The 13,297-nt window shown below is 37.4% G+C and overlaps 1 protein-coding gene across 11 annotated transcripts in view; it reads left to right on the top strand.

Annotated features, from left to right (window-relative positions):
- Macrod2 (mono-ADP ribosylhydrolase 2) overlaps positions 1 to 13,297 on the top strand; it is a 1,997,664-nt gene that overhangs the window by 45,422 nt on the left and 1,938,945 nt on the right. For all 11 annotated transcript variants that reach the window (XM_006500246.3, XM_006500249.3, XM_017319283.2 and 8 more), the window contains exon 3: positions 11,855 to 11,962. In XM_006500246.3, coding sequence (XP_006500309.1) covers positions 11,855 to 11,962 — 108 coding nt within the window. The remainder of the gene's footprint in view (positions 1 to 11,854; positions 11,963 to 13,297) is intronic.

Below are 13,297 nucleotides of genomic sequence, written 5' to 3' on the forward strand. Positions count from 1 at the left end.
TTCCTTTGGAGTATGACATTAGCTGATTTTTAAAGTAGAGAATTACTTGACTTAGTTACCAGTTTTACAGACAAGCTTAAAACTAAAAGGAAAGTCAAACTATGTAGTCATATCCCAATTAAAAGTATTTTTAGCAGATTGTAACAATATAATAAGATATATATTTTAATGCCTAAGTTTTCATCTCAAGTTAACACGTTACTTAAATTTAAAAGGTACCATGCATAAAACTTTTTTTTCATAAAACTTTTTTAATAGCTCTCTCTCTCTCTCTCTCTCTCTCTCTCTCTCTCTCTCTCTGTGTGTGTGTGTGTGTGTGTGTGTGTGTGTGTGTGTGTGAGACACATGTGCAATAGAAGACATGTAGAGGTGAAAAGACAACCTGGTGTTAGAGTTGGTTCTTACTTTCTACCTTGAGACGAGGTTTCTCTTGTCTACTGCTGTGTATACCAGGCAAGCTAGCAATTCTCCTGTCTCTTGTTCCCAGCCTCCTAGGACATCCTGGGATTATGGATGCTTATACTACTGTGTCTGGCTTTTATGTGGACTCTGGGCATATAAGCTCAGGTCATCATGCTTGTATGGCCAGTGCTTTACTCACTGAGCCATTCTATAACCGTTCCTTATACATTTATAATGCTTTAAAGTGTAATGTCATGGAAGGGTTCGTTTTTGGTCATATTCTATTTTTAAATGCCTGATGTTTTTTGGTTGTCTATATCTTTAGCTTTAGGAAAATTTCTGATGTAACTTATTGGATATAGATGCTCTATGCTTTAGTCAAATCTTAACTTCTTCTTGAATTCCTTAGATTTTTATTTTGTGTTGTCTCTATGACACACAGGATTTACTGGACTTTGTGGTGTTGGGTTTCTCTTCTGTTTTCCTTTTAATGTTTGAATGTACTATGTCATTGACCTTGTTCCCTAGTCCTTCATCCTTTATAATATTTCTTCTGCTTGGTCAAGTTTATTGATCATACTTTACATCTTCTGTATCCGTTCATTGGAATTTTTACCTCTAGTGTTTAAGTTTTTATTTTATTTTATTTTTAAAATCACAATTTCTTTGCTGAATTTTTCCTCCATGTTGCCTACCTTTTTGTTTATATTAATGATTCCATCATCTATTTTGCTAGTGTTTCTTGCATTTTTCTGACTCTTTTTTTTGAGTTCCAAATTAATCTGCTATTTTATCCTCTTTTAAGTCATAGATAATTTTTACCAGAAGATTTTTGATTTCTTCCCATGGCAATTTATTCCAGATCTTTGGAGCTAATTAGTACTTGAGGAATAACAATATCTTGGAGGAGTGTGCCTTATATTTTTCATGTTTCTGTATTGTGTTTTGCACATATGCTAATTTAGATAGCTCTTCTGGCTTTATTGAGAATGCTATTTTTAAAAATTAATTAATTCATTTGTTTACATCTCAAATCCCTCCCTGTCCTTCGTGGAGTTTCTCCTTCTCACCTTCCTCTTTATCCTCTGAGAAGGGGGTGGCCTCCTGGGTATCCCCCTCCCTGGCACATCAAGTCCCTGTCAGATTAGGCACATCCTCTCCCACTGAGGCCAGACAGTTCAGGCATGAAGATTGAGCTTCCTGTAAGCTACACATGTACCATGTGGCCTCGTTCTAGACTGTATGTTCTTTGGTTGGTGGCTCAGACTCTAAACTCTCACGAGTCCAGATTTATTAACTCTGTTGGTCTTCCTGTGGGGTTCCCATCTACTTCTGGGCCTTCAGTCCTTCCCCCAACTTCTTCATAATTGTCATTGACCTCCGTCTAATGTTTGGCTGTGGGTACCTGCTTCTTTTTCAGTCTGCTGCTGGATAGAGCCTCACAGAGGACAGTTAAGCTGGACTCCTGTTGATAAGCATAACACAGTGTCCCATTAATAATGTCAGGGATTGGTGCTTACACATGGATGGGTTTCGAGTTTGGCAGGTTATTGGTTTGCCTTTCCTTTGGTTTCTACTCCATCCCTGCATTTCTTTTAGACATGACAAATTTTGGGTTGAACATTTCTGTTCTTCCACTGAGGGTACTACCTGGCTACAGGAGGATGCCTCTTCAGGTTCCACGTCCCTACTGTTAGGCATCTTGGCCAAGGTCCCCCATCTTGACTCCTGGGAGCCTACCCTATCCCAGCTCTCTAGGACTTCCTAGAGATCCCTCCCATTCCATGCAGCTGCAGATTTTCATTCATTCTCCTGGTCCACTGGGCCTCTCTCCTTTCTCTCCCTGGACAGGATCCTACTTCTCCATTGCGCCCCCCCTTTTCCCTCTTCCCACAGTTCCTTCACTGGAGCTCTTTGTCCTGTGAATATTTTGTTTCCTTGTCTAAGTGTGATTCAATCATCTTTTCTTCGGCCTTTCTTCTTGTTTAACTTCTTTGGGTCTGTGAGATGTATAATGGGCAATCTGCACTTTATGGCTAATATCCACTTATTAGTGAGTACATACCATGCTTGTCCTTTTGGGTTTGGGTAACCTCACTCAGGATGATATTTTTAAGTTCCATCCATTTGTCTGCAAAATTCATAATGTCTTTGTTTTTAATAGCTGTATAGTATTGTGTTAATGAACCACATTTTCTGTATTTATTCTTTGGTTGAGGGACATCTAGGTTATTTCCAGTTTCTGGCTATTATGAATATGGCTATGAACATAGTGGAGCATGTGCGCTTGGGGTATGATGGGACATCTTTTGGGTATATGCCCCAGAGTGGTATGGATAGTTCTTCAGGTAGAACTATTTTCAATTTTCCGAGAAAAACTGCCAGATTGATTTCAATTGCGGTTGTACAAGTTTGCACTTCCATCAGCAATGGAGGAGTGTTCCCCATCTGTACATCCCTTCCAGCATATATTATTACTTGAGTTTTTTATCTTAGCCATTCTCAGTATGGTATAAGGTGGAATCTCAGGGTCATTTTGATTTGCATTTCTCTGATGTCTAGGGATGTTGAACATTTAAGAGTTTCTCAGCCATTTGAGTTTACTCTGTTGAGGATAGTTATGTGCCCCACTTTTTAATTGGGTTATTTGGTTTTTGGAGCTTAATTTCTCGAATTCTTTATATATTTTGGATATTAGCCCTCTATCAGGTGTAGGGTAAGTGAAGATTGTTGAGCAGTCTAACTATGGAGGTGCAGTCCATAGTACTATTAATAATAGAAAGTCTGTTATAATAAAACAACAACATTCAAAACGGAGTTTAGAAATACTCTTAAAATTAAATGGAAAAACTACTAAAGAATATACTAGGAAGCTAAAAATTACCTGAGGGGTAAAGAGGGGGATTAATTGAATGGGATAAAGAAAGGATGCAGGGAATGAGAAATAGAGAAGCAAGATTAAATGATAGAAAAGAAGAAGAATGAAGAAGATTGTTATCGAGGGGAAGGGAGAAGAGAAAGATGAAAAGAATTTTAAGGGGTAAAGGAACAGAAAGAAAGAAAGAAGGTAAGAAAGAAAGAGAGAGAGAGAGAGATAGAGAGAGAGAGAGAGAGAGAGAGAGAGAGAGAGAGAGAGAGGAAAAAAAATTTCTGTTGTTAGAGAGACCTCAGTGATTGAGGACACTTGCTGTTTTTCACAAAGGACCTGAGTGAGTTCAGTTAACATTCACTTTAGCTGGCTTTGTAACCATGTGTAACTCCATTTTCAGAAGAACAGGGACTCTTTTCTAGCATCAGAGGGTACCTCCAAACACATGCCATGAGCACAGATACATACACACAAACATGAATGAAATATTTACCAAAAAATGGTTGTCTTATAATGAAAAAGTTCAAAAACAAACTCAGCCTATAGAATGGACTAGGAATATAGTCTTGCACCTGGATACCAGTCTAACAGATAAAAACATTAGGACTAGTGTACTGTAACACAGTCTCTCCTGAATGCTGCAAATATCTTATCAGGAGTAAGAGAGGCAACCTGAAGTGGAGAAAAAAAAAATCCAAAGCAATACTTTATTTTAACTAATCCCAGATGGCAGAGAAACACAAGTAATCTGAAAAACCAGGACACCATATACCTCCAGAAATGACCAGTCTCTCAATAATAGTCCCTGATGAAAAGACTTAGATGAAATTCTGAATTCAGGATTAAATATAACAGAATAATTAGAAATATGTTCAAATAACTCAAAGGGACTACAACTATAGTCTAAGAGAATACAAACAGCTGATGAAATTAGAAAGTCAATTGAAGATATGGAGATAAAATTGTATAAAAAAGAAATAAAAATCAAGCTGAAAACTGAAGTGATGATGGAAATGGAGAGAAAACACAGTAGGGCAGGTAAAAAGATGGCAGAAAGCTTTATCAGTAGGGTTGTATGACAGATAGAATTACAGGGCTTAAAGACAAAGTAAAAGAACTGGATCATTCAGTCAAGATCAGTGATAAATTAAAAAAAATGTATGGATGGAACATTAAAGAACTCTGGAGACATCATCAAAAGTAAAGTTGATGAATTGTGGGCATATAGAAGAAGACTTTCATACCAAAGGTAATAAAATATTTTTAATTAAATCATAGAAAATAAGTTCAAAATCGATGTAAAGAGAACCCCATCCAAATATTAAGGATCACAGAAGACCAAATGTGTTCAGAAAAGGAAGCAGATCCCATTATATCACGGCTAAAGCACTGAATATAGAGAACAAAAATGTCTGCTGAAAGCTGCATGAGAGAAGGTCCAAGGAGCATATAAACGCAGGCATAAGAATCACTTCTTACTTTCCATTCAAAACCTTAGAACCACGAAGAGTTTGGAAAGACTTCAAAATCTGAAAGATGGTAAACTGCCAACCCAGCTTAACATGGCCAACACCCTGATCTGCCATGACTGAAGGAAAAAGAAAAACTTTCCACGGTAAGAGCAGGCTAAAGAAGTTTATAATCACCAAGGCAGCCCTTACAGACCATATTGGAGCAAATTCAAATATATTAGATAGAAATAAATGCAACCAATAGGCTACTGGGGGAAAATAAACAATGCTAACACGTTTGTTAAGCAAAAAGGATTAACAAAATCAAATAATAAAAAACAAACAAACAAAAAACCCCAACAAAATGACAAGAATAAATACCATTCTGAAGAAGCTCTGAATATTTTTTTTTCTTTTTTCTTTTTGGTTTTCTGAGACAGGGTTTCTCTGTATAGCTCTGGATGTCCTGGAACTCATTCTGTAGACCAGGCTGGCCTCAAACTCAGAAATCCGCCTGTCTCTATCTCCCAAGTGCTGGGATTAAAGGTATGTACCACCACTGCCTGGCTGAAACTCTGAATATTGAAGACTGCAATTCACTTATCGAAGAGCATGAACTACAAAGTTGGATTAGAAAGAAGGATCCTTTTTTTCTGTCTCTTAGATATACACTTCTATCCATCAAAAGGAAGCACTTTGGGTGAAAAGATGAAAAAAAAAAAAAAAAAGAAGAAGACACAACCCATGTATTCCAAGGAGATGGGGCCAAAAAGCACACAGACAGTGCTACCCTAATATCTCAAAGAATTGAATCCAATCCACATTTCATCAGCACAGATAAAGAGGGTCACTTCATACTGTTCAATGGAACAGTCTCCAAGAGTATATAATTCTAAACAACACACACTGAGCATAGGCTCATCCACCTTCAAAAAGACATGTTCTACTAGATATCAAGACACAAAATAATTAATATATTGTAATAGTGTTTTAATACCCCCTGTCACCATTAGATCAACCAGACGGCCTCCAACAAGCACAAACAAAAACATTGGAATTAAATGACATCACAGATCAAATGGACCTTATAGGTATCTACAAAGGAGTCTATCCAAACACTAAGAATACATATTCTTCTCAGAAACCTTTGAAACTTTCTCTAGAATTTATCACAAATTAGGACACAAATCAAATCTCAAAAACACAGAAGAATTGGAAATAATGTCTAGTATTTTATCAGACCACAGTTTAATAAAGCTAGAAATAAATAGCAAGAGAAACTATAGAAATATACAGGCTCATGGGAATTAAATTACACCTTGTTAAATGATGAATGAGTCATTGAAGAAATCAAGAAGAGATTAAAAAATTATAAGAATTAAATGCAAATGAAAACACAAAATACAAAAACTTAAAATGAAGGCAACCCTAAGAGGAAAGTTTGTAGCTTTAAGTACAATCGAGTGCCTGGAAAGAGCTCCATAGTTAGAATGCTTGTGTTCTGAAGAGAATCAAGAACTTTTGGTGCTCTCTTCCGGTCTCTATCAGTATCCCTCATACACACAAGTAATAAAATTAGTAAAATGAATCCTTAAGAAAAATCAAAGAGTTCTCAATCTGATGATGTACATCAATACATTAGAAAAAAAACTTAGTAAACTAATCCCCCCAGAAAGAAGATGCAAATTAATAACATTAGAAAAAGAAAGGACACCATATATCAAGAAATTCAGGCAGACATTCAATGTTTATGTTCCAAGAAGGGGACGGGCTGGGGTGAAGGACTGTGTGAGGTGGGTACCAGGAGGAACAACAGCAAAGTGAACAAATTAAAAAAAAATACATTTCACTAAACTGGAAAAAAAATGTAAAATCTGAAAGAAATGAGTGTTTTTGTTTTTTTTTGTTGTTTGTTTGTTTTGTTTTGTTTATGTTTTTTTTTCCGAGACAGGGTTTCTCTGTGTAGCCATGGCTGTACTGGAACTCACTTTGTAGACCAGGCTGGTCTCGAACTCAGAAATCCACCTGCTTCTGCCTCCCACGTGCTGGGATTAAAGGTGTGTGCCACCACCGCCCGGCTGAAATGGGTGCTTTTATAAGTCATATAACATACTAAAGTAAAAGCAAGATGAAGTAAATAATGTAAACAGATCTGTAACAAGCAATTAGATTAATGCAGCAACTACCAATCTCCCAACTTAAAACTGTTCAGGACCAAAAGTGTCTGCACAGAGTCTATCAGGCCTTTAAAGCAATACCAGTATCAATACTATGCTTAGTATTATTCCTTAGAAAGAGAAAGGAAAGAACATTTCCAACTTTTTAAGAAACTAACATTATCCTTACATTTAAACACAACCATCACCACCACCACAACAAAATTATCGGCTGATGAACGTACATGCAAAGTTTTAATATAATACTTACAAGTTAAATGCAAGAGCTCATCAAAATACCTTGATGAAGTTGACTTTATTCTAGACATATGATCATGTTTCAACATATGGACATCAATAAATATGATTTGTTACATAAGTGAACTCAAAGAAATCGCATGAGCATTTCTATAGATGTAGGAAAGGCTTTTGACTTCATAATAAAAGTCCCAGAGAGACTAGAAGTGGGAGAATATATCTCTACTTATTAAAACTATAAATTACAAAGTGATGGCAGTCATGCAAAATGGAGTAACTCAAAACAATCCTCTAATGTCCGTAACAAGATGCTCATTCCTCCATTCTTACTCAGTATAGCACTTGAAGTCTTTCCTAGAGCACCAGGAAGGAAATAAACCAGATATAAATAAGGAAGGAAGAAGTCAAAGAATTAATATCGACAGAAGCTGTGATCTTATCCTTAAGAGACTCTGTCCTAGAGAATCCATTAGAAAAATTCCCAGAGCTTTCAAACATTTTTAGCAGTGTTAGGCAACAAAATTTAAATACTAAAGCCATAGCTTTCCAGTATACCAAAGATAAATATACTGAAAGAAAAAAATCAGGGAAGCAATCTAATTTGTAACAGCCTAAAACAAAACCAAACAAAACCAAACAATCAAAACAAACAAACAAAAAAACCTAATCAATGAAGTAAAAGACCTACACAATGAAAACCTTAAAATACTCTAAATAAATTGAAAAAAGATACTATTAGATGGAATGACCTCACATGCTCATTGACTGGTTGGATTAATATTGAGAAAATGTGAAGGACAAAGTATATTACGCAGAGGTTGGTCCACTCACTGACCTCAGGGTCAGAGCTGTCAAACTCCAGTGTTCTCAGTGGGTAAGATCTCTGGGCTACTGAGGCTGGGGCTTGGCCATGTATTTATCTGCCTTGACTTAACCTCCTGCCTTCTTGTAGCCTTCAATTGTCTGCCCCCCTTGTCTTCTACAGCTGCCTCTCTAGACTTACACTTCTGTGGTAGGACAAATTGAGGCTCCCACACTGTGCTTGTTCCTTGATCTCATGATCCCCGGTTATCTCAGTATTTAAAAATAGATTCTCAAAATGCTATCCAGCTCATGGTCACTGAGTCATTGTGACTGACAAACATGGATTTCTCTCCACCATCCATCTTCTCTTTGATTGTCTTGCCAAAATCCAAATTAGGTTAGAGGCTTTTTGGGGTTGTGGACTCATTCTGGGTAGTGCTCTCTCTCCCCTGGCTTACCTTTTGAGGGCATCCCTGACCAGGGACCTGTGAGCTGTAACTTCTATGCACTTTTCGGGTATACTTTTACTTCCCTTGTAGATATTTGAAGCTCTCCTCTTTCTCTATTGGAATTGAGACTGTGTTTCTTATTTTACTCCTCTCCTACACTGGCTCGTGCAGAAAAATTCTAGCCTCCATCTTATCTGGAAGTGTCATACATGCTTGAAAATCATTGCTATGGGTCTTTGTTCCATTCTCAGCTTCCTGGTCCTTGAAATCTCCATTTAAATAATTTAGAAGAGATACTATAGTGGAGAAGACTCACAACTCAAGGGGTGAGACTGGATAGTGTCTAAGGGGCCACTGCAAAGCAGTGCATCTTCTCAAGGCATGAGAGTGGACAGTTGTCAAAGACAACATTGTTGAACAGTGTATATTCTAAGTGGCAAACACGACAATCTCTAAAGGATTTATTGTATCAGGGTTTTATTTTAGGCAGATTTAATATTTTTCCCCCCTCAATTTCAAGTATTTAGCTTTTAAAGTATCTAGAATAGACAACTTTTACCTGAGGGACATTTTCGTATCCAGGAGGGGTTCAGCCTTAGTGTCCTGAAATCCTGAAAATATTTAGCAACTTAATAGTACCACTGCAAATGCAGTAGTGCATATAAAACGCTCCATGAGGAAATAGGGGCTTAACTTTATAGACCTATTTTTGACAAGTGGCAAATAGGTTATGCCTATTGTGTCACCTCTTCCCCCAAACAAATACATTTTGTTTTCTTTGTGAAGTCCGTGTTCCTTTAACACCTTCTGACACCTGGCTTCAGTGAGGAACCTTTTGTAATTTACAGATTTTCATTGATTCAGGTGCTTAAGAATTGTCTGCAAAAGCCATAAAATATTTATTGTAGTCTAGTAAACTTTAACTGAGAATCAGGATTTAAAAATTTTAAAAGTCCTAAGAGCAGTGACTTATGGGATGTGGAACTCACAGCTTTGCTGTGTTAAGAACCTCTACTGGATTGACTTATGGTCATGTCTTTGGGGCTATTATCTTGATGATTAATGTGGGAGGGCCCAGACCACTGTGAGTAGTGCTCCTCCTAGGCAGGGCCGAGGCTGTATAAGAAAAGTAGCTAAGGAAGCCTGGGTATTCCCCCATGGTCTCTGTTTTAGTTTCTGCCCCCACCACCGTTCCTGCTTTGAGTTCCTGTTCTGACCTTTCCTAATGGTAGACTGAAATTGTAAGAGGAAATAAAACCTTTTCTCCTTGAGGCAAGATAGAAACCAAACCAGGACAGCCCTCAAAGACAATTTAGGTAGTTTAGGTACTTCAAAAGCTATCACTTCTTATCTCCAAAGTCCTTTAAAACTGCCTGCTCATCTAAGAGTGCTTTAGTGAGTAGATAGTATTATAGTCCTCCCTAAAATGTTCATGTTTCATAAATACTTATGTTAGAGTTTATAAATGTTTTAAAAATATAATAATGTTCTTTTAAAATATAGTCTTTGTGTATCTTAAGACATCTATTCATATTTCTTTGTTAAGTAGGTTGACTCTGCCTTAGAATGAAAGACAATTGAAATTAGTATTTCTCTCAATTGTGTGTCAGGTTTTAGAACAGCTTGTTGGCTCTGTGTGTTGGGTAGAGCTATTTCTCTTGCATAGTAACATTGTCCTGTAAAGTGAAAAGGTCAATGCAATTTGGTAAAGCAAAGAGCATTTTCACAGATTTAGATCTTCTAAGGATGGGACATCTTTTTAGACAGAGCAGAGATGAAACTAAATGGCCAAGTAAACACATTTGAACTGGTAATAAGAACACATGCTCCACGATGTTCATAGCAGCCTTATTTATAATAGCCAGAAGCTGGAAAGAATCCAGATGTCCCTCAACAGAGGAATGGATACAGAAAATGTGGTACATTTAAACAACGGAGTACTACTCAGCTATTAAAACCAATGAATTTATAAAATTCTTAGGCAAATGGGTGGATCTGGAGGATATCATCCTGAGTGAGGTGACCCAATCACAAAAAACTCACATGATATGCACTTACTGATAAGTGGATATTATCCTAGAAACTTAGAATACCCAAGATACAATTTGCAAAATACATGAAACTCAAGAAGAAGGAAGACCAAAATGTGGATACTTTATCCCTTCTTAAAATGGGGAACAAAATACCCATGGAAGGAGTTACAGAGACAAAATTTGGAGCTGAGATGAAAGGATGGACCATCCAGAGACTGCCACACCTGGGGATCCATTCCATAATCAGCCACCAAACGCAGACTCTATTGCATATGCCAGCAAGATTTTCCTGAAAGGACCCTGATATAGCTGTCTCTTGTGAGGCTATGCCAGTGCCTGGCAAATACAGAAGTGGATGCTCACAGTCATCTATTGGATGGAACACAGGGCCCCCAATTGAGGAGCTAGAGAAAGTACCCAAGGAGCTAAAGGAGCTATAGGTGGAACAACAGTATGAACTAACAGTACCCCCAGAGCTTGTGTCTCTAGCTGCATATGTATCAGAAGATGGCCTAATCAGCCATCATTGGGAAGAGAGGCCCCTTGATCTTGCAAATTTTATATGCCCCAGTACAGAGGAATGCCAGGGCCAAGAAGTGGGAGTGGGTGGGTAGGGGAGCAGGGCAGGGGGAGGGTATAGGGGACTTTGGGGATAGCATTTGAAATGTAAATGAAGAAAATATCTAATAAAAAATTGAAAATAAGATTCCTTTAAATAAGTGGAAAAAATAGAAATGATTCTCTCCACTATGCAATGTGTTTTCTCTCTGTAGATGTACATCTCTTTTCCTTGTGAATATAATTGAACATAATTTCATCTTCATATGATATTATCATATAATAAAATTGATAATTGTTAGTTTTTAATGGCCAAGGATATCTGATCAAAGTTACTAAAAACACCTAACTGACCACTGCTATAGACAGTGCATTTGTATTGAAAATAGGGTATAAATAGTGACTAAACCACTTCCCTGGTACTTAAATATATTTGAGATTTTCCTTGAAACCCAGTGGCTCATATTGGCTCTTATTGTTGTCCTGATTAGAAAACAGTTAGTTAGTACTTGAAGAAATGGATCAGTGAGTAAAAACTCTTGCTTTTGCAACACGAGGACCTGAATTTGAATACCCTGTACCCACATGCATAATCAGACGTGTCTGAGTGCCTGTAAGCCCAGTGTCCCTATGGGAATATGGAAGCAGCGACAAGGGAATATGCAGAAGCTGCAGTCCAGTTAGCCTGACACATGCAGTGGCAGGGGACCCTGTTTCAAATCAAGGTTGAAGATGAGGATAGATAGCTAAGGTTCTGTGACCTCCACACTTGCCCCATGGCACTCTAGTGCATGGGCACACAGATGAGTACACACAAGAAGTAATTGATTAAATTAGGAATATTTTTATTAATAAGTGTCTCTTTTCATTACAGAAGAAAATACTCAGGAAGCACCACAGATGAAGAAAAGCTTGAGTGAAAAGGTTTCTCTCTACAGAGGTGACATCACTCTGCTAGAGGTGGATGCAATCGTCAATGCGGGTGAGTGGTTCACTTTGCTGGATTTTCTTTGCTGTGCATTACAATCTTAAGACATTTTCTATATATAGAAATATTTTTCTTTGTGATTAAAAATATTGGGGATTTATTTTATGTATCCAATTAAAACACTAGAGTACATGAGAAGAAACAAATGGTTGTAAAAAGCTCTTCAGAAAGAATTTTAGTCGCTAAATGATTACTGGTTTCATGCTTGTGTCGTGAGAAGTAGTTCAGCAAGCTTTTCTTTTCTGTTGTACAAGTTCTAAAAATACAGTTAGATTATGTCAGCCAGGGGCTGGTGAGTTGGCTCAGTGGGTAAGAGCACCCGACCGCTCTTCCGAAGGTCCGGAGTTCAAATCCCAGCAACCACATGGTGGCTCACAACCATCTGTAACAAGATCTGACTCCCTCTTCTGGAGTGTCTGAAGACAGCTACAGTGTACTTACATATAATAAATAAATAAAATAAATCTAAAAAAAAAAAAGTTTCTAAAATAAAAAAAAAAAAAAAAAAAAGATTATGTCAGCCAAAAGGAAAATATAGAGAAATTATTTCTCTGATTTCAAAACCTCACTTGTTTGTAAGTTTTTACATTTATTATAAAATGCTATTTTACTGGCATATTTTAATGTTTAATTTTCTTCTTTGAATATTGAAGGAGATATGACAGCATGTTGTTGACATTGCTGTCTATATTTTCTTCAGAAGTTATATATGAAAAGAATGAAGCAGTTGTGATTCTATAAATATTAGTTAAAAGGAGATTATGATTTGTGTTTTAGAAAGGTAACGTAGGTTCAAAGTGTCAAACAAAAGTAGGTGTAGACTTAAGTAAGCTCAGCCTTTAATCTCAGGAGCTCCTTATGCTAAGGGAAGAGGATGGTAGACCGCAATGGCGAGCTGAAGAGAATTTCTTTATGTATCTAAAAGGTTAAGAAGAGAAGGGCTCTTCTTTTACAGGAAGATGTGAACATGTACAGAAAGGGATGGCTATGAGGAGTGGTGTTTTTTCATTAATCATGGTGACTCAAAATGCAGGAGTGTAGAACCAGGAGAGAAGATACACTTACATTTGAGGGAGTTGAGTATCCAGCCTTAACCAACCAGAAGGAGAAATGGAGACAGGAAGGTGAGGTATGAAACAACTGGAGAATTTAGACTGCCTGTGTCTGGACTCAGCAGAAGCTACAAGAGGATCACTTTTGAGTTTTCTGTAAGCCAAGTAGGAGAGTGCTGATTTACTGTTAGCTGTCTCTCAGAGCTTGAAAGAATGGGCAGGATATCCTGACTGCCATGGTTTTCCAAGAGTGCAGGGTTCACATAAGTCTAGTGTT

Source organism: Mus musculus, chromosome 2, assembly GCF_000001635.26.
Source record: "Mus musculus strain C57BL/6J chromosome 2, GRCm38.p6 C57BL/6J".
Classification (NCBI taxonomy): Eukaryota; Metazoa; Chordata; class Mammalia; order Rodentia; family Muridae; genus Mus; species Mus musculus.